Source organism: Battus philenor, unplaced genomic scaffold (genome assembly GCF_028537555.1).
Source record: "Battus philenor isolate CCGP_79_NKW_IND1 unplaced genomic scaffold, ilBatPhil1.0.hap1 SCAF_27, whole genome shotgun sequence".
In the NCBI taxonomy this organism is placed as follows: domain Eukaryota; kingdom Metazoa; phylum Arthropoda; class Insecta; order Lepidoptera; family Papilionidae; genus Battus; species Battus philenor.
In genome coordinates this window covers 2,836,936-2,856,895 of record NW_027181690.1, presented here as the reverse complement: position 1 = coordinate 2,856,895, position 19,960 = coordinate 2,836,936, and the positions used below count along the sequence as shown (strand labels likewise).

The 19,960-nt window shown below is 35.6% G+C and overlaps 4 protein-coding genes across 4 annotated transcripts in view; 1 reads left to right on the top strand and 3 right to left on the bottom strand.

Moving 5' to 3' along the window:
- Window positions 1–19,960, bottom strand: part of LOC137925457 (uncharacterized) — a 170,483-nt gene that overhangs the window by 51,577 nt on the left and 98,946 nt on the right. The window lies entirely within an intron of this gene.
- On the top strand, window positions 4,360–5,609 carry LOC137925640 (lipase 3-like). The gene is given in 2 exon segments (XM_068769114.1): window positions 4,360–4,897; window positions 4,900–5,609. Coding segments are annotated over 2 exon segments (1,248 nt in total).
- LOC137925639 (lipase 3-like) lies at window positions 8,763–10,075 on the bottom strand. Its single transcript, XM_068769113.1, has one exon. The coding sequence runs from the start codon at window positions 10,073–10,075 to the stop codon at window positions 8,831–8,833; it is 1,245 nt and encodes a 414-aa protein (XP_068625214.1). The 3' UTR covers window positions 8,763–8,830.
- On the bottom strand, window positions 15,614–16,840 carry LOC137925638 (lipase 3-like). Its single transcript, XM_068769112.1, has one exon. The coding sequence runs from the start codon at window positions 16,838–16,840 to the stop codon at window positions 15,614–15,616; it is 1,227 nt and encodes a 408-aa protein (XP_068625213.1).

The window sequence follows — 19,960 nt, the reverse complement described above, 5'->3', positions numbered from 1 at the left end:
GATATAAATATAAATTTAAGCATCACTGCATCTACATTCGCACCCTGAAACTACAGAGCTTTTAACATCCTGAACGTATCCATATCTTGCCGAGATCGTGGTAAAATTGGAAGGCACGGTTCGGGCGAAGTTTCTATTTTTTCCATTTCCGGCTGCTGGTATCTTGTGCAAGTAAAAAAGATGACACTCCTCTAGATGTTCATTTCGTTTATGACGATCCAATTTTACCTCAGCGTATTGTATCGATGACGCGTTCATTTATAAGTCATTATGATAGGGGATATCGTAATGACTATGTATCATTAATAGTTGTATTTTTTGGCTTAAAAACTTTTTGACATATTTTTATAGAAAGAGAAACTATTACTATGTACGTATATATTATTCCTAATAATGATGGCAAAATGTATCTCTGACAAGGAAAGAGTAATTTATATCTTTTCGATCTTGGAATATATTATATATATACTTTTTATATCTTTAACTTATTTAGCTCAATACGGCTCAGAGATGGAATAAGGCAGATAAAACTAAAAATATATCCTTTATATCTTCGGCTCTTTTAGCTCAGACGTGAGTTCTCTCAGGCGGAATAAAACATGTGAAATATTCCTATTAAGCATTTTATGTCTTTGCCATAAAGCAAAAAAAAAAGCTAAACGCCCGCGCGTATGATGTCGTTGCAAAAATCCGTAGTTTTCTTTTTTAATACAAACATGCAATAGCTATCCGTCTTTGTCTTTTACGTGTAAATTACTGTATAAGTCCATCTCTTTCTCATCACGAAAATTAACTCTTAAGTGTCAAGATACAGAGATATAATTGAAACACATGCGAGTTGGACAGTGATTATATGTTTTGCAAAGATATATATCTTTCTTGTATTTAGCACGCGAGCTACCCATCTCTACGGCCCAGAGATAGTAGGATAAATCCAATATTAAAAAAGCTAAGCCGTATAATAGAGCATCCATCCAGTAGTCTATGGACTAGAGCAGGTCGTGCATGACTTGCATCGGGTGCAGCTTCCTTGTCTTGCTTCAGATATGTATTGGTAACTTGCTGTGATCTCCGTGAAAGTGGAATTTGCAGCTAAAGACTAGAGTTTGGATGGTCTCTCTTCAGCCGCCTGGGTCAGTTTATCTTCGCGTGCAGTGCTGAATGTAAGAAACAAATTCAGGCAATAAAGACTGAATTTCTTATAAGTCTTATTGTGACTTGAACTATACCTAGATTATACCGTCAGAGAGCCCTTGTTATCGCCTTTCTTGTCATAGAGATTATTATACTTATATTCAAACGTTCGTTAGTTGATCACATTAATGTAAGGTTATACTTTTTTACCAACGAAGTAATTGTAGCGTTCATGCTCCGTATTACTGGCCAGTACGGCCACAATACTTTTATGTTAAATCATTCTTTGTTTTTGAAATTCGAACGCCGATTTGAATTTGGACGCCACCAGTGATGTATTCGCAGCCGTTGTGTTATGGTCGTGTAATTTGTAAATACTCCCTTGCACATATGTGAGTTCACCATGTCGATATATCTTCGCTATAATTTTCGGCATGCTCGAGTGATAATTCCATTCGCTAATTGCGTACATAATTATTATTTTATATTAATCTCAAGTATGATTTCCGTGTTAAATCGCGTTTATAAACATCGTTTTTAATTATTTGAAACTGCAATTTTACAAAGAATATAAAAAATATATGTCGTGAGTTCTGTGAAAACATTGATTTTATGTAAATATTGAATATTTTCAATAAAGAAACCGTTGAATAATGTTTAAAAATAACACTGTACATATATTACAATAACATAACTTGCATGAGTCGTATATCATTGTCATATGATCAAATAGCGTCAGTGACAGTGACAGACCTCAGTGTTGCCATATAAAAAAATCTACAAATAACCTATCATTGTATGCAGATTATTCGCATTGTAAATAGAAGGCCAGAAAAAATAAAAACAAATGATAAAAATTCAATCACTTATAAGATGTCAGAAAAGGTAAATTAAAAAGATCCCATCATGACAGAAATAAAAATTAAATTAGAAATTTTGGTAAAATAATAGAAATCTTGGAAAGAGGAGATCAATTAAACAATAAAATAATTTCCAGAGTAGAAAAAGGCTTATAATCTACACACTTATACGAAATAGAGGATATATTCAAAAATGACCTAGACATGAATTTACGAAAACCTTGTTATACCTCCGTTCAACTTACTGGACCTTCTCAGGAGAAAATCTACCGCAGTCTTTTAATGAATTGACCCGGCACATTGTCCTAAACCTCAAGGCATTTAACTGTCCGTAGCGTTTGGGCAGCGACTTGAAATAATATAATGTACCAATTAATACATAATTGAGTAAAAGTTCTTAATTATATTATTTATATGTTTTAACCTTGGCTGTATTTACCTATGAGAAAATTTGTAAATAATAATAAACCACTGTCGCGACTCGCAGCATGGAATAAAAAGATCCGTATCAAATAGCGGCAATCCCTCTTGAAATTGCGCTTATTAAACGTGAAAAAAATATTGTGAACAAAACACGCAAGCGATACAAATTGGAATTATTAAAAAGGACATGAATTTCGAAGATTCTGAAGTAAACAAAATTCCGATAGTATCGGAAAAGAAAAGTTAAGATCTATTTTATTTTTCTTCGTGAAAGAATGGAAGAGAAATTAAATATAATCTTAAAGAAGGTTATACTTAAAAGTTTAGAAATAAAATGCTTTTACTAATGGAAGAAAGAAAGAAAGGCAACGTTGTATGCCTAAAATTAGATAAAATAACGAAATAAATGAGACGAACATTGAAAAAAGAAAAAGACGAATGTCAACTTAATCATAATACAAAAAATAACAGAAGAAAACAACAAACTATGATGCAGAACACCAAAAAACTAAAAACTTACGATGTAATGAGAATTAGATTAACTCTCTTTCCTCTGCTGTAGCAGCTAATAAATAATAACAATTAACTAAATTAAGAAGAAATGTAAACGCAACAATCACATAACATAACAACGAAATAATAAACCCGAATCGATTGGTCATTGTGAGGAAAATTTTCCTCTGAAGATAAAAAAGAACACTGACGTAAGAAATTAAACTAATTCCATAAAATGACTATCAAAAATCGATTTCTATGAACCCCTGAAAAACTGAGACTTAGAGATACCAGGAGAAACGAAAATAACATCATCGGGATAAGATAGAGAAGGAGAAATGGACAATAGTAACAACAATGGTATCCACGGGACAGCAAAAGAAGTAGAGGTAGATGTAATAAGAGACACAAGTAAAATACCGGATCCAATATGGATTCGTACAGCACAAGATAGAACTGACCGGAAAGCTTTAGTGATTTAGTGAAGGAGAAGAAGAAGAAACAAATTAACGACAGTTTGCAAATAAATAATGTGAACAAGAATGGAAAAAAATCCGTAATAGCATATACGATGACATACGTATACGATATAGTGATGTCATGTTGTTATAATTTAATGGGTGAAACATAATAATAATTTACAAGCAGCTGTGAACAAAACGTGTTGAACATAATCTCAATACAGTTTACACATGTTACCAAATGCTGAGAAACGTCAAAGAAGTGTATAGAATTTGGAATAAATGATCAACGTAGCAATTATAAAAACCGGATGAAATATACTGAAAAATATTGGGTCATTCGTTCAGTCGTTTTAGAAATCTACGGGGTAGGCCTACCCAACAAATGTCCTTGGAGCTGAAATGATAATATTAACTCGTAAACTGGTATATATAAACAATCTAAAATCATAAAAGAGACAACGCCCATAAGATAATGATATACACACCCGTGACACACGATAAAATCTCAACGATATAGTGACCATGTACTTTAACAATGAATTTTATCAAATAAGAACTAAAATATTTACATGAGTTGGTCGTCTAAAACTGGTTATTTATCTACGCTTGTTTCATTTACCTAAAAGTACCATGATCATAAAAAACATAATAATAAAAAACATATTTTTATAATAGTTACGATAAAAAAACGTTATAAAAAGATGATAATATAGTCAGGCCGTAGTTGAAGCACAAAACTTACAATGAGATTCTCGAGTACAGTCGTACTTATTATTTGGTCTTGTATGCTCAGCTCTGCAGGCGCAGGGAAACTGACTCGGACGGTAGAAAACAAATCGTCTAGACTCTTATCGCGGGCAGATTTAAATTTCACGGAGTTCGCGGCAAGTTACGGATACGTAACTGAAGAACACACTGTGGTGACTGACGATGGATATATATTGACACTGTTTCCGAGCTAAACTTGGAGCAATATAAACGAAATGATAACCTCGAGAAGTGTCATCTTTTTTGGTTGTACTTGTTTCTTCATCACGCTCAGCACCGCATGCAGAGAGGAGAAGACTCCGGCAGCCGGAATTGGAACAAATAGAAACTTCGCGCGAGCCATCTCTTCCAATTTTACCACGATTGCGGCAAGATATGGATATGTGTCCAAAGAACACACTGTGGTGACTGACGATGGATATATATTGACGCTGTTTCGCATCCCTAGAGGTAAGGCATGTCGCAGCTCGATGAAGCCACCACCGGTGCTGCTCATGCACGGCCTGCTTCAGTCTGCAGACTCCTGGGTGGACGCTGGGCCGTCGTCCGGCTTAGCTTTCCTGATATCGGACGCGTGCTACGACCTCTGGGCCGGAAATGTCCGGGGCACTTACTATGGCCGGAAGCACGTCCGCCTCGACCCGGACCTGGATGCGGAATTTTGGAAGTTTTCCACTCACGAAATGGGAATACTGGACCTCCCAGCCATATTTGATTACGTGTTGACTCGCACTAAGTCGAAGGACCTCATGTACGCGGGTTCTCCCAGGGCAGTACGATATTCTTTATCATGTGTTCCGAAATGTCCGAGTATTGTGATAAAGTCAGGGTTTCAATTCAAATTGCGCCGGCAGCGTTACTAGAGCACAGTAGATCGATACCCACACAGCTACTTTTTAAAATTTATGCGGTAATTGTACCGTTTTTAAATTCTCCTGTCACTCTAGAGGTTTTACTAAAGGGAGGGTTATCCCAGAAAGTAGCGTCCGTATTATCTAGAAACACTATATTCGCAGCGACTGTGTGTAAATTGATCCTTACCGTAATAGATTCTTACGACCCGGGCTCCGTGACGACTGAGACAGCGAGTGTTTTGTACGATCACTTCCCGGCGGGCACGTCCGCCTCCACACTAGCTATATACGGTCAGAATATGATTTTTGGAAGATTTCAAAAATATGATTACGGGATTGTTGAAAATTTGAAGAGATACGGTACCGTTCAGCCACCTCTGTATACCCTCAGCCGCACCTCTTCGCCCGTGGTGTTCATTTATGGTGAGAACGATTTCTTGATCAACCCAATTAATACAAAGAAACTGTCCTCACAATTACCGAATATACTCGAGAGTTATAAAGTTCCAAGGCCTGCGTGGAATCACTTAGACAATTGCTATAGTCAGTATACTAATAAACTGATTTTTCCGAAAATCAACGAGTACTTGCAGAAATATAGCAGAATTTAACCACATCTTCCAAATAAATGATGTTGATGAGTTTAGATGAGCCTAATAAATAGATTTTTTAACATTATGTTTATTTTTCACATTCGATACTGTATTATAAAGTATTTAATGGAATCAGACATCACCTTGCGGAAGTCCATCCTAAGCAAGAAAAGGACCAACATTTAGCCACTCCCGCACATGCAGTGGCAGTCGTGCAACAAAGTGCACCGCCCGCGAGCCCACTGTTAAATACGTATGCGGCAAACAATGCGAATCACACAACCGCCACCGTCAAATTACTCAACACGTGTTTCACCCCTCCACGGGGCATGTGTTATAAAGAACATGCCTGTCACGGACTGCATATTTGCTTCTTAGGTGAAGTTTATTACAGTTGAAACTAATCTTTAATTTGACTTCTACGTGGCCATGTACCAAAACTGTATTTCATAAATAAGATTGTAATATTTAACTAAGACAGTTACTTAAAAATGTTTATTTATATTATGTTATCAAACTCATTGCAACCAGTATCTAGTCGCAATCGTAGAGATAACAGTACATCATACATTTAGTTTTCGTTTGTATTTTAATATCTCTGAGCAGAAAATAGGAAGCACATACCACCAAATTAATACAGCTAATTCATTAGTTTATTTATTTATTAACACTTTTTTTGTACACGATAGACAAAAAATAGAGGAAAAACAAAGAAATCATTCATATGGTACAAGAGGCAGTCTTATCGCTCGAGGCGATCTCTACCAGACAGCCTTTGGATGGAGATGAGAGACATGAAGGAGAGAGCAGTTAATGGTATACTTACATACAAATACATACATGTATACAAACATACCAATACAAATATATATATATATATATATATATATATATATATATATATTTATATATATATTTGTGGGAAAGGGTACTACGTAAAGGGTATAAATACGAATAATTAAGAGATAAGACATCTCTTATCTCTTAATTATTCGTATCTTATCTCTTAATTATTATAGCATCCTATACAGTATACTATTTTAAAGGCAAAGGAAATGCTCTTTTAGCGCATCTAATTGGTTCAGGTAGGTCATTCCATAACCTGACAGGGATAAGAATGAAATATTTCTTCATAAACTTAGTAGAATAAGCAGGCATAGTCAATTACAAGTTCTCCGATGATCTAAGCAACATATCATGTAAGTTACGTAAGAAAGGAAATCTAGATTTATGATAAGACGGAGTAAGCGAGTTATACAAGATACTATAGAGAAGTCGAATCGACAGCCACTTGAGATTATTACGAAATTCAGAAGCATGTTCATATTTGCGCAGACCAAATATGAACCTAATTCAAAATTTCTGAAGGAACTTGAGATTATTAAGTTGTTCTTCAGTAATATGTATATAGCTGGCATCAGCATGCTTAAAGATAGGAAGGAAGTTCGTCTATTTAAAACTAATTAAAACACTCGATCATACACCCACTGTTAAATATTATGAAAATGATTTGTTGAAAAGATTGAAAAAGATCAATCTTAACAAGTCTAATGGCATTTAGTGGTTTGTGAAATTATCAGTCGATATTAACAGGCGTTCGCCAAGGATCTCTACTTGTACCGTTTATTTATATTCTGTACGGAGTAAATATTTTCAATGTTTTCAGCAGCTGAAAATATAATTTTCACGCTTATTCTATACCAGTGTTTACCAACCTTTTTTGTGTCATGCCTCACCTTAGCCTTTCTAAAATACTTATACCTCTCTGTGTAACATAAATAATTTTTTAAACTAAAAATTGAATTGTTCACTTCAGAAACTTAAATGAAAGGTTTTTTTTAGGAAGAAATCATTAGGTTATTATTAACGAAAGGTAGTAAATATATCATCAAAACTTAATATAAAACAGAATTCAATTTCTAAATAATTTTGTTAAATATTTTTCTATATTCAGTATAAATTAATATAGAAGACTTATATTAATTTATTATTATAATTAAATGAGATACTTGCGCTTGAAGTTCGCTGAATATATAGTTTATATTAGATTCCTATTTCGTAAGCCGATTTCTTTTTTATCAGCAAATTATTTACTGCACTAAATATAATTTTACCTAAAAACTAAGATGGAAACAGTTGGAATAGTTTTCTTGCGAGTTGAGTTGAAATTAGGTAATTTAAATTTGTTTCCTCACAAAGCCATGACTTCAAGCGACATCATACCTTATATATATATATAGCATTGCACTCAAATGGCCCGAGGCGAAAGGGTCTCTCTCGTCAAATTTCAAAATTCCCCCTACACAGAATTATGTACTAGTAATGCGCCTTTATGATTTTTAGTTGACAATAAAGTATTGAAATGTATAAATTTAATACATAAGTGATGAAGATTGCTTACAAGATATTTCTGTGCAATTTTTTTTAATTTATATTTTACTCGTTCAGGAAACTTTAAAACTTTGTTAAAACGTACATCTTAACAGGCAACTTATACCTCAAAGGATCATTACAAGTTTAAGCCTTCAGCATTATTTACATTGTAAGGACGTGTAAAAGGATCATTATCTTACATAGAAGAAAGTTACTCAATAAACTCTATAGTACAAATACAGGATGAGGAACAAAGCCTTACAAGAGACATATAAACATATACTCACACTTGCGTGTATACATATATGCATGTGCATATAGTATGTACACACACGTATACAATATATAAATAAATAAAAAAGTTGTTATTTTAAATTCGATATTCGAAATAAAATACGTCAGCCTTCAAGATAGGAAAAAACGTTTCGTAGGTTTTATTCTGTTCAAAGTAAGTTAACATACGTCACTGAAAAATAGCTGGAACACAACAAGACATATAGATAATTGTATAAAAATTTAAATTATAATATAAAAAGTCTACTATCTGAAATAATGTACATTTTAATTAAATTTTAATCAATTATTTCTTTAACTAGTTTAACAAGAACAATTACTCAGACATCTAGTTGTCTAATGTCGAGACTGCCTTACGGCACAAGGATAGATACAGATAGCACTTAGCATTTTTTGTGAAAAAATGCGTATTCTTCATCAAAAGCTAGTTCTAGGCTATGTAAGCACAGTCCTGAACGTGAAATATACGCATAGTGTTATAAAATACATTTATTGGATTATACATATATACATTTATTGGATTATACATATATACATTTACTATTTATTAAAGTACATTTAGATAATGTGGTTTAATTAACGCTGTACTTCAGTAAGTACTCGTTGATTTTAGGAAAAATAAATTTCTTCGTGTATTGACTGTAGCAGTTGTCGAAGTGGTTCCATTCCGGTCTAGGTACTTTATAACTTTCCAGAACATTCGGTACTTGAGACGAAATCTTCTTTATGTTCGAAGGGTTGGACAGGAAGTCGTTCTCTCCATAAATAAACACCACAGGCGAAGTGGTCCGATTGAGGTCATAAAGAGGTGGATGAACAGTTCCGTATCTTTTTAAATTTTCAATTGGTCCATAATCATAATGCTGATATTTCCCTGAATTTATATTCTGACCGTAAACAGCTAGTGTTTTCGCTGAAGCACCCCCCGGGAAGTGATCGAACAAAACACTCGCTGTCTCAGTGGTCACGGAGCCCGGGTCGTATGAATCTATCAAGCTCAAAATCAATTTACACACAGTCGCTGCGAATATAGGTTTGCTGCATAGCGCAGACCCTATTTTTTGGATTAAACCGCCTTTTGGCAAGACCTCAAGAGTAGCAGGGGAGCTCAAAAACGGAGTAATCGCTGCGTAGAAGTCCCCCAGGGCTGTTACAGGAACAGATCTAGTGTTTGCAATTATCGCTGCCTGCGCCATATGAATCGAAATTCTGGCTTTATCACAATACCCGGATGTGTCGGAACACATGGTGAAGAATATTCTGCTGCCTTGTGAGAATCCCAGGTACATAAGATCATCAGACTTGGTGCAAGTCAACACGTAATCAAATATGGCCGGGAGGTCCAGTATTCCCATTTCATGAGAGGAAAAATCCCAAAATTCCGCGTCCAGGTCCGGGTCGAGGCGGATGTGCTTCCGGCCGTAGTAGGAGCCGCGGACGTTTCCGGCCCATAGGTCATAGCACGCGTCCGATAACAGGAAAGCTAAGCCAGCCGATGGCCCGGAGTCTACCCAGGAGTCTGAGGACTGCAGCAGGCCGTGCATGATCAGCACCGGGGGCTGCTTGCGAGGTCCATGACAGCTTTTACCTTTCGGGATGCGGAACAACTTCAATATGTAACCGTCGCTAGTCACCACCGTGTGCTCTTCGGACACGTATCCATATCTTGACGCTATCTCGGTAAAATTTTCGTCTCGCGGGGAGAACCCGACCAGTCCATAGTCGGCTGCTGGGTTTTTCGCCTCTCCCTGCGCTGTGATGAGCGTGACAAATACACAAGAGCAAGCAATAAAGACAGCTCTCCTCGTGGGTTCCATTGTGACAGTGGGCTTCTAATCCGGCTAGACGATTTTATTATACTTCCAGCGTTATCGCGCTTCTTATCATAGTAATTATTTAAACGCTTATTCCGTTTTAGTTAATTGTTTCTTTTTAGTTTTAATGGCAACTTTGGAAATGAATAAATTTTTTAATTTTTGTTTTCAAATTTTGAATGTTCATTATTTTTATCATTTTTTCAATTCGAATTTATTGTTAATAACTTTAATTTCACTGTTTCCTTTACATTTGTATATCTTATACATTTAACTATTAATATTAATATTTCATTCTCATCATCGTACTGTCATATTTAAAATATTTTTTCTTACGTTTCTTACGATAAATTAAAAAACAGAAAAAAAAGTAATTTTTTTCGTGCAAAGAAGTGACTCGGTGTTTAGCACTGGTCGGTGTAACATCTCCTGAGGATGTCCCGTGGAGGGGTGAAACACGTGTTGAGTAAATTAACGGTGTTAGTTGTGTTTCGCAATATTTGTCGCATGCCCATTTATCAGCGGGCCGGCGGGCGGTGCACTTCATTGTATGACTAGCGCTGCCTAGCGGAAGTAGCTATATATTAGTCCCTTTCTTAGTAAGGATGGACTTCCGCAAGGTACCGCCTGAATCTATTAGATATAATGATTTTGGAAAGAGACAATCAGCTAATATTGGCTTCGTAGAGCACTATCACTGTCCTAGACTACTTATGTGACGTTTTGTCAGTGGTTGTACTTCGTGCAATAGAGATAACGCTCTACGAAGCCGAAACTAGCCGATTGTCTCTTTCCAAAGGTCGATGTGTATTTTTCGCCGGGTACGGTCATTTTATTGAGCCTAGATACAGTTACAAGAAGCATGTCTTAAGCAATTGTGCTAACAATTATTCTATTTACCATTATTCCAATATAATACGCATAGACAAATTTTTAACATATGTAATAACAAAAACAAATTGATTTTATTTGCAGGATGTCCAAAACTGTACACAGGTGTCTCATACAGATTTCTATAAGGAATGGTTTTTATTTAACATCAGGCGAGACAGGGTAGGGTAGGGTAAAAAGTTTTATCCTTTTTTTTAATGCAACTCTCTCAATACTTATCCTTAACAAGGAATACTTCATTGTTTTTTTGACTGTTCGACAGCTGTTTGTTTTAAATATTATACATCGATAGCAAAACAATGAGTATAAAACCTTAGCTAAGTTTAACAAGATGAATTTATAGCTCAACTGCTCTATACTCTATACCCTATTTCAAAAATAAAAGATTTCAGATGTAATAAATAACGTAATGGCAATACAGTAAGAAAGATCTTTTTCGATATCCCGAATTTCACTGCATATTAAAATGAATTATTGTTTACTTTCTGTATCTGCAGTTATTAAATTGTCGCATTTCAATAGAAATCAAAGTATTAATTTAACATATTTCAGAGTGATCACTTTGTACACGGTGATGGGAAATACATGTGAAAGCTTAATAGCTTTTTGACTCTGTGTTTGGCACTTATCGGGGTAACATAACTCCTGATGATGCCCCGTGGAAGGGCGAAACACGTGTTGAGTGATTTAACGGTGGCAGTTGTGTGATTCGCATTGTTTGTCGCATACGCATTTATCAGCGGGCTGGCGGGCGGTGCACTTTGCTGCACAACTACCACTGCATGTGCGGAAGTGGCTAAATATCGTTCCTTTTCTTAATAGCTTTTTGTTTACAAATGAGCTATATATTTAAGCTTTTACATCTAAAGCAATCACCTCCCAAGAAATAGTAATAATAAACCTAAGATTGTAGAATCCTTGGGAGAAAGCTATAAATAAGGCGATGTATGAAAGTAAAGTATGAAAAAGAACGAGAGAAATTGTGAAGGATATTAGAGTAAATAAAAAAAATATTTTAAAAAATAGTGCATACTAACACTCTCATGATAGGCGTTGAACGCGTGGCCCAAAAACGGGGTAATATAAAAAAAAAACAATCACCTTGTATTTTAATTTCTTAATAAAAATGTCTATATAATATTCATAGCATATATATATAATATATATGCTATGAACATATATATATATAATCTATAGCATTAATAAGACTGCACGTCTTATTAATGCTGTGTTATTTATATATTGTAGCTTTCCTGCGTGATGAGGATGTAAATCCAGAAATTACTGACTTACAGAATAAGTGCTTATAAGTAGGAAACCACGGTAGCATATTAGCATATTAGCATGTTCTTATTGCATATTTTTATTGTATGTAAAACGTAACAAAAACATATGATATCACGGAAATTTTTTTATAGATAACGATACCACACATCCAATAACTCTATTTAAATATTTTATTTCGGAACAAACAAGGACATGGCTTCAGGCAAGGTTTTTTTTAGAAAACAATGTTTTACGTCATTTTGCTTGATGATTTTAACTGATAGTACCAATCTTCTCTCAGGTCAAATGTCCGCTGTGACTGACATTTTAATTTACTATTATCATTCGAAACAACAGAGATTCAATTATCAACAACATTACTTATATAAACAATCCTTGTAGGATTGTAGAAAAACATCATTGTAAAACCGGTATATCCAAATACCAAACGCGGACAATGGAATACAGTTTTAATTTATATTACTATGTTATATTTCTATCTTATCAGGCAATAAATATATAATTTGTTTAACAAAGCCATGTTTAAATATCATTATATTGTGAAGTAAATAATCGATTTCTCTGATCGTAAACAAACCAAAAAAAATTCTGATAAGCTAAAAAGGCCTACCCTGCTCTGGTTCTGGCCACCCCAAACGCGTATAATAGCTGGAATCTTGACTTATTGTGCTTATTATGCATAATAAGTCTAGATAAGCTGTGCAGGCTATACTTGATAAAAGACGAGACATCTACTCATGTACACTACTCCAGTATACGGGCGAAGCCTCCTTCAAGGCAACCCGAGGTCGCCGACGACTTCAAAGTTCTGCTGGATTTTCTCAAGGAAATGCCAAATGACTAAAGTGCTGCTTAGTTGGAAAAACGAAATGGTCTTTTTTACCAACATCAGTTTATTATGATGTTACAAATAATCCTCTGTGTAGCGTATGCCTGGAAAAAGATGGGAATATTTCTCACGAAATACTCCAGTGTACAGAGGTAGCATCCTACAGGAGTAAGCATCTCGGATCACCGAGATCGCCGACAGGAGACACAAAAACATCAAGGGTCTGCCAGGATTTCTCGAGGAATTGGATTAGGTCTAATTAAACTTGTGGCGTTCATCAGAACGCACCCATATTTATTATCTATGAACGCATCTGTTTTTTGCATGCCCCTTCTTACAATCGATACAACTCGCTCTCTCTCTGACGCGCCGCGCTACCGAGCGGACGTGTCGCTTCAACCGGTGTTCAACAAAGGAAATACTTGTAACTCAGATTAAGATTTATTGTTCTGTGATATTATATAAGTTTAACCATCCGGCAAGTGTTTTTCTTTACATCGAATTATCTAATACGGGACGAGGGGCCCATACTAATGACCACCCCTCAAACTCAATTCCAATACAAATTCAGCAGTGTTGCTCGGTTGCGGAAACCTGCTGAGAAAAGATAGTAAAAGTGTACTTTATTATGGATATTATAAATATAAATGTTATTAGATCAGAACCCATTTGGAACTGTAGCGAAATAATCACATTTGTCAAAATGCTGTCGCTTATCTGTCAATCCGTCGGAGCATGCGCAAAAACTATGGACGCGCGGAGTATGATTTGTAGGCAGCTGTCAAAACCCGCGAGAAAAATAATATGAAATATAAAAATGACGAACGGCGTCAAGTGACATATATGTTGTTGTTTGTGAATTTGTATTAAATCTTTAATACATGATGGAATATTGAATTAAATACTATCTAATATCAATTTTGAATCAATTTTTAATATGTACAAATGAGTGGTGAAAATTTTATGTGAAAATTGTTTCATTCGCATGACAAACAATTTATTACGGCATTGGTGTGTCCGAAGTTGTAGGCGGATGACTTTTAAAAAAAACTGTCCATCTTTCATCCAAGCGTTTTAATTTTTGTGCTCCAGCTCGCTCGGTGTTGTCTCTAACATTACCTGTTAAACTCCACCACAGAACCTTTGTAGCTTTTAGTTAAAGTATTAAACGCACAATCTGTTTCTAGTTTGTATTAAATTTGTACCTTTTGACGTTCCACTCGTGGTATACACGAGGGATCTCCACAATTGTTTCTAAGTAAACAATAATACAAGTAAACGTAAGTACAATATAAAAGTAATGTGATTTCATCCAACATTGAGCCGGCATGGTAAATTGCGTTCAAAAACCAGTCTCTAAGAAGAGGTATGTCTTCTTGCTTACCTATACTCAGATACAAATGGAACTCACTTGATCTTGTTTACCTTTTACGTCTAATTGCGAACAGCATGGGTGATCTGAAAGAGGATCCGGATGCCTCAAATTGCCGAAAGGACCACGCTACCCTCTAAGCCGCACACACAACATTACACTACACTCTTCTGCAAGCGTGGAGCTACCACCTACGTGCGAACTTGATCTTGCAACTGGAGTACATCTACCCAGTAATTATTTTTTGCAAAGTTCACAGACCATACCGTTCCATGATCCAATTGAGATGGTGTTATAATAGCCCCCAGACCAACATCAACAATTTCAACAGAAACAAAAGCGTGTACCTTTTCATTTCCTCAAATACTCGTTGATATCAATGAAACTAAACCCATAAACGTACTCTGTATGCCGTGCGATGGTGAATAGCTAATTAATAATAAAAATTTATTGTCATGGCTTTCTTATACTATCCAAACAAAGACGTATATTAGCCAATTATTTCCTTTGTTAGGTTATCCACTTAAAACAACTGCTCACGATCAAAGATACTAGGATAATGGTTCTACCACGGTAGCTTTGTTCCGGTTGAAATGCTGACTGACAGTTTTGTATAATGGCCTACGTTTTTGAGGACCCATCGTTCCCCCTGAATTGTGTGGGGCCGGAACGTTACAGTTTCGGGTAAAGATATTTTTTTTTCCATTTTGTATATATTTTATTGAAATCCTTCTTTTTACTTTCCTTGCATCTTTCATATTTTGTTTCATTCATCTCTTCTTTTACACATCACCCCCTATCCCCTCAGCTACACTCCTGGTAACATTTGGTTTAACGGCTTCTTTTATTTTGCGTTCTTTAGTAACAATTTTAATTCACAATCTTATTTTTTTATTTTTCTTTATTTAATTATCAATTTTTAGCTTTTAGTTTTATTTCTGCTGATCACCGACTGACAGTTGACTTCACAATTTATGAACCTATTTGTAATAACAATGACAATGATCCTTCTTTGTCTTTCTGTCCAGATTTTGTACAACTTAACTAAAAAATAAGGAGGTTGAATTGTTTACCGAAAGCAAATTCTATGTTCCACTTTACTGTAGAAGAATACACTGTCATTATGAAATGAATTTATTAATTTAATCAAAACGCAGCCTCGTCATTTATTAGAAAGGAAATTTGGAAATAGTGGTTTAATATCGCTGTACTTCTGCAAGTACTCATAAATTTTTGGGAAAATCAGTTGCTTCGTGTACTGACTGTAGCAATTGTCGAAGTGGTTCCATGCCGGTCTAGGTACTTTATAAACCTCTAGCACATTCGGCATTTGAGACGAAATCTTCTTTATGTCGGAAGGGTGGATCAAGAAGTCGTTCTCGCCATAAATGAACACCACGGGTGACGAGGTGCGGTTAACGTCATACAGAGGTGGATGAGCTGTTCTGTATTTTTTCAAATTTTTAATAGGCCCATAGTCGTATTTTTGAAATCTCCCAGAAATTATATTCTGACCATAAATAGCTAGAGTGTTTGCAGAAGTCCCCCCCGGGAAGTGATCGTACAAAACACTCGCTGTCTTAGTCGACAAGGAGCCCGGGTCGTATGAATCGAGTATATTGAGGAACAATTTACACATAGTCGCTGCGATTATGGTGTTACTGCACATTGTGAATCCCATGTTTTGTAACAATCCGCCCTTCTGCATAACCTCTAAATCAACAGGGGAGTTCAAAAACGGTGAAATTACCGCATAATACTCGACCACGGCTTTAACAGGGATCGACCTGGTGTTCGCAATTAAAGCGGATGGTGCCATTTGAATCGAAACTCTGGCTTTATCGCAATACCCTTTCGTGTCAGAACACATGGTGAAAAAAATCCTGCCGCCTTGCGAGAACCCTACGTACATAAGGTCCTTTGATTTGGTGCGAGTCAACACGTAATCAAATATGGCCGGGAGGTCCAGTATTCCCATTTCGTGAGTAGAAAACTTCCAAAATTCCGCGTCCAAGTCCGGGTCGAGGCGGGCGTGCCTCCGGCCGTAGTAGGTGCCTCGAACGTTCCCGGCCCAGAGGTCGAAGCACGCGTCCGATATTAGGAAAGCTAAGCCGGACGACGGCCCTGCGTCCACCCAGGAATCTGCGGACAGAAGCAGGCCATGCATGAGCAGCACCGGGGGCTGTTTACGTAGACCATGACAGTTCTTGCCTCTCGGGATGCGGAACAATGTCAAGATATAACCGTCGACCGTCAAGACGGTGTGCTCTTCAGCAACATATCCGTAACTTGCCGCAATCTCGGTGTAATTTTTGGTTCGTGGAGAGAGTCTGGGTAGTATTTCTCCAACCGCCGCAGTGAGTATCCCACCATGCCCAGTGCCAAGCATAGCAAAGATGCAAGACCAAGCAAAATAGACGACACTTTCATTGGTTTCCATTTTAATTGTGAAGCTCTGACTTCACTTAAAACGTTTTATGCGCTGTCGTTATCGCATTTTTTATCGCAACGATTATTTAGACACGTTTTGAATTGTATGTCATATTTATTGTTACTTCTTTTTATGGCAATGGGAAATTAAAATGTTCCTCACGTTTTTGTTTTTCGATCGTCAAATATTCATTTATAACAAACATTTGTTTAAATTTTAATAGCACTTTATTGATTCTGATTGATTGTTTTACTTGAGAGATTTTTCTCGCTGTTTGATTTTCAGCTTTATCTATGTTCAAGCTTAATGTTGTAATTTAATTCTCGCATTCGTACCGTTGTATCTCCACGCTTGTCATCTTATTAGCTCAATTTTTAAAATCGTTTTGTTTATATATAAATGTTAGTTTTGTCGTCTCAGTTAGCAAGGCGAATGGAAGAGAGTGTTAATTCGTTGCTTGGTTGTCATATACTACGTGATAAGTGTGATCATCTTTTATTATTACGTTTACAATATCTAGAAACTATTTCACTTAATGAGTGTAATTCAAAGTTGATAGTGGGTAGAGTAGTTCGATGGCCAATAACAATTAACTTAACCTAAGTTTGACGTGTTATGCTGGGTATTGTAGTTGTCAAAGATTAAATTAGAATGGACAGAGAAGTATACGACCTTAATAATATCAGAACTTATTCATATTTATCGGCAGAGATTTTTCCTTATTTTTCTCGTAGAACCTCAAGCGTTATAAAATATAAAGATCTGAACAAATCATACAAGACAAATGGTGATACCATAAAACGTCTCAAACAATCTCCATCACCAATGCACCAGAACCGAATCCCTTGGAAAACCCACCAAACCTTTGGTAGCGATAAATTTTTTTTAATATCCACGAAGTAGCTTAAATATTATACGCAGAGAAGACCTGGGCCCTTTAATATCTGGAAAAACCATTATCCGACTCTGGGCGTGCTGGGTCGTGGTCTCCACTTGGTCAGCGTCCAGTAGGTCAGACGACCCCGAAAAACACTGACCACTTAAACCGCTCTCATTAGAAATATAAATAAGGGGGAAGCTCATGTTCAACAGTGCACATCCTACGAATGAAATGACCAAGGTGATGATACTGATTTTGATTTTTTTTCAATTTTTCAACTATTTGCCATAGATGTTTGTATTAATTTATTCATCTTGATCGTTTTCTTTTATCTTTGTTTATCAAATTGATTGTTTTTTTACCATCTGATTAATTATCATGTATATGGATTTTTATTAATGAAAGACACTTATTAAGGGTTTGGGTGAAGTTGTTTTTGTTAAACATCATTATTTTTATGTAAAGGTAGTCGATTCCTAGACTTTGAGGGTTTAATAACTTCTCACCGAAGGAATGGTGGTCAAAAATTAATGTCACGCTGCTTAAAATTACTATTATGATTACTGATCTAACAAATGACAAGAAAACTATTTTGCCGATAGTTAGTTGATGTATTAAGTACACATTCGGGTAGATTATATTAAAAAGTATTTCAAGGTATAGGTAGGTATTCGAATCATTGACTTGTTTTGCGAATCACTGACTTGTTATGAGAATCATTGACTTGTTTTGCGAATCATCGACTTGTTTCGCAAATCATCGGCTTGTTTTGCAAATCATTGACTTGTTTTGTGAATTAATAACTGGTTCTGCGAATCATTGACTTGTTTTGCGAATCAAATGGAAATCTGGTGATAGTAAAAAGATATTTAATAAATTGCCTGTGAACGTTTTCAATACGGTCTATGTAATTAAAAAAGAGTGAATTTTATATTGAAGATGCACAACTCTAAATAACTCTTTACATAAATACAATTAAGTATTTTAAGAGTTTTTGTTTCTAAGAAAACACTTTGGAATGCGCATGCGCAAACTAAATGATTTAGAAGCCTCAACTGTCAACATGCTTATTATGAAGAAGTATTCTGTTCTGAATAACACCGTGGTCTATTGCATAGCTTCATCGTGGTAGGATTGGACGTACCAATTTGTACTTCGAAATCATTTTCTAATTTTACACTAAAGGTAATTTTACACGATGATGTCTTTTAACCTTTAACTGTGGACGCGCGGTCTCACAGACCGCTTGCAGTTTGTAATTTTTGTGTTTACCCCTTTCCCCTTGCTCCCCGCATTTAATACTCTCAGTAGCTTCAGTTTTAGCGCCCAAACGTATGATGAGATAAGAGATTGTGTCGGCGGCCCCAAATTAGGTGAGTTATTTTACTTTATACTTTAACCGCGGTCTGTCGGACCGCACGTCCACGTTTCCTGCGTAAATAATATAAACGGTGAATTTGTTTAATTTAATTTTTTTATGTTATTTTCTTTCAAAATATCAAAGAATATTGAACTAGAAGATGGCCTTTGATTATTTTATATCGCATTCTTGACTTGTGTGGTATAAATGCTCATGTACTACACAATGAGCATCAGAGCAAAAAAATAAAAAGAGGAGTATTCCTAAAAAAATGGCACGATCTTTAGTCATATATGCATGTGGAACGAATAATAAAAGGAGACGAGCAATAAAATCAAATATATCAAACGAATTGAAAATGACAATGAGGCGAGTTTTAGGCGCAGATATGCTCGTAGATGAACCCTCTAGCCAGGAGAGTGATTCATTAAAACGAAAAACATGTCGTCTATGTCCACCAAAACCAAAGAGAAAGTCCAATTACACTTGTATAGATTGTAAGCAGGTCATATGTTTACAATGTTCCAAACCCTTGTGCAAGGACTGCCAATAATTTTAAACAATTGGACCAATGTCAAAATTTTTTTATTTGAATTTGAGAAGACTTTTATTCGTTTTTATTTTAGGTTAAACCTTAGATTTATAGTTTTGATTGTTATTTCTTCTAAAAAGTTTAATTCGTTCGAGTTTTTCGTCCTACAATTGATCTCTAGTAAATGTATGCCAAAAAGTGTCTTTAATTGTTATTATGCTTTATTTTATTTACAAATAAAGAAAGATTGATTAAAAGCATCGAAATTATTTAATTTTAATATACATAAAAAACATAAAATACAAA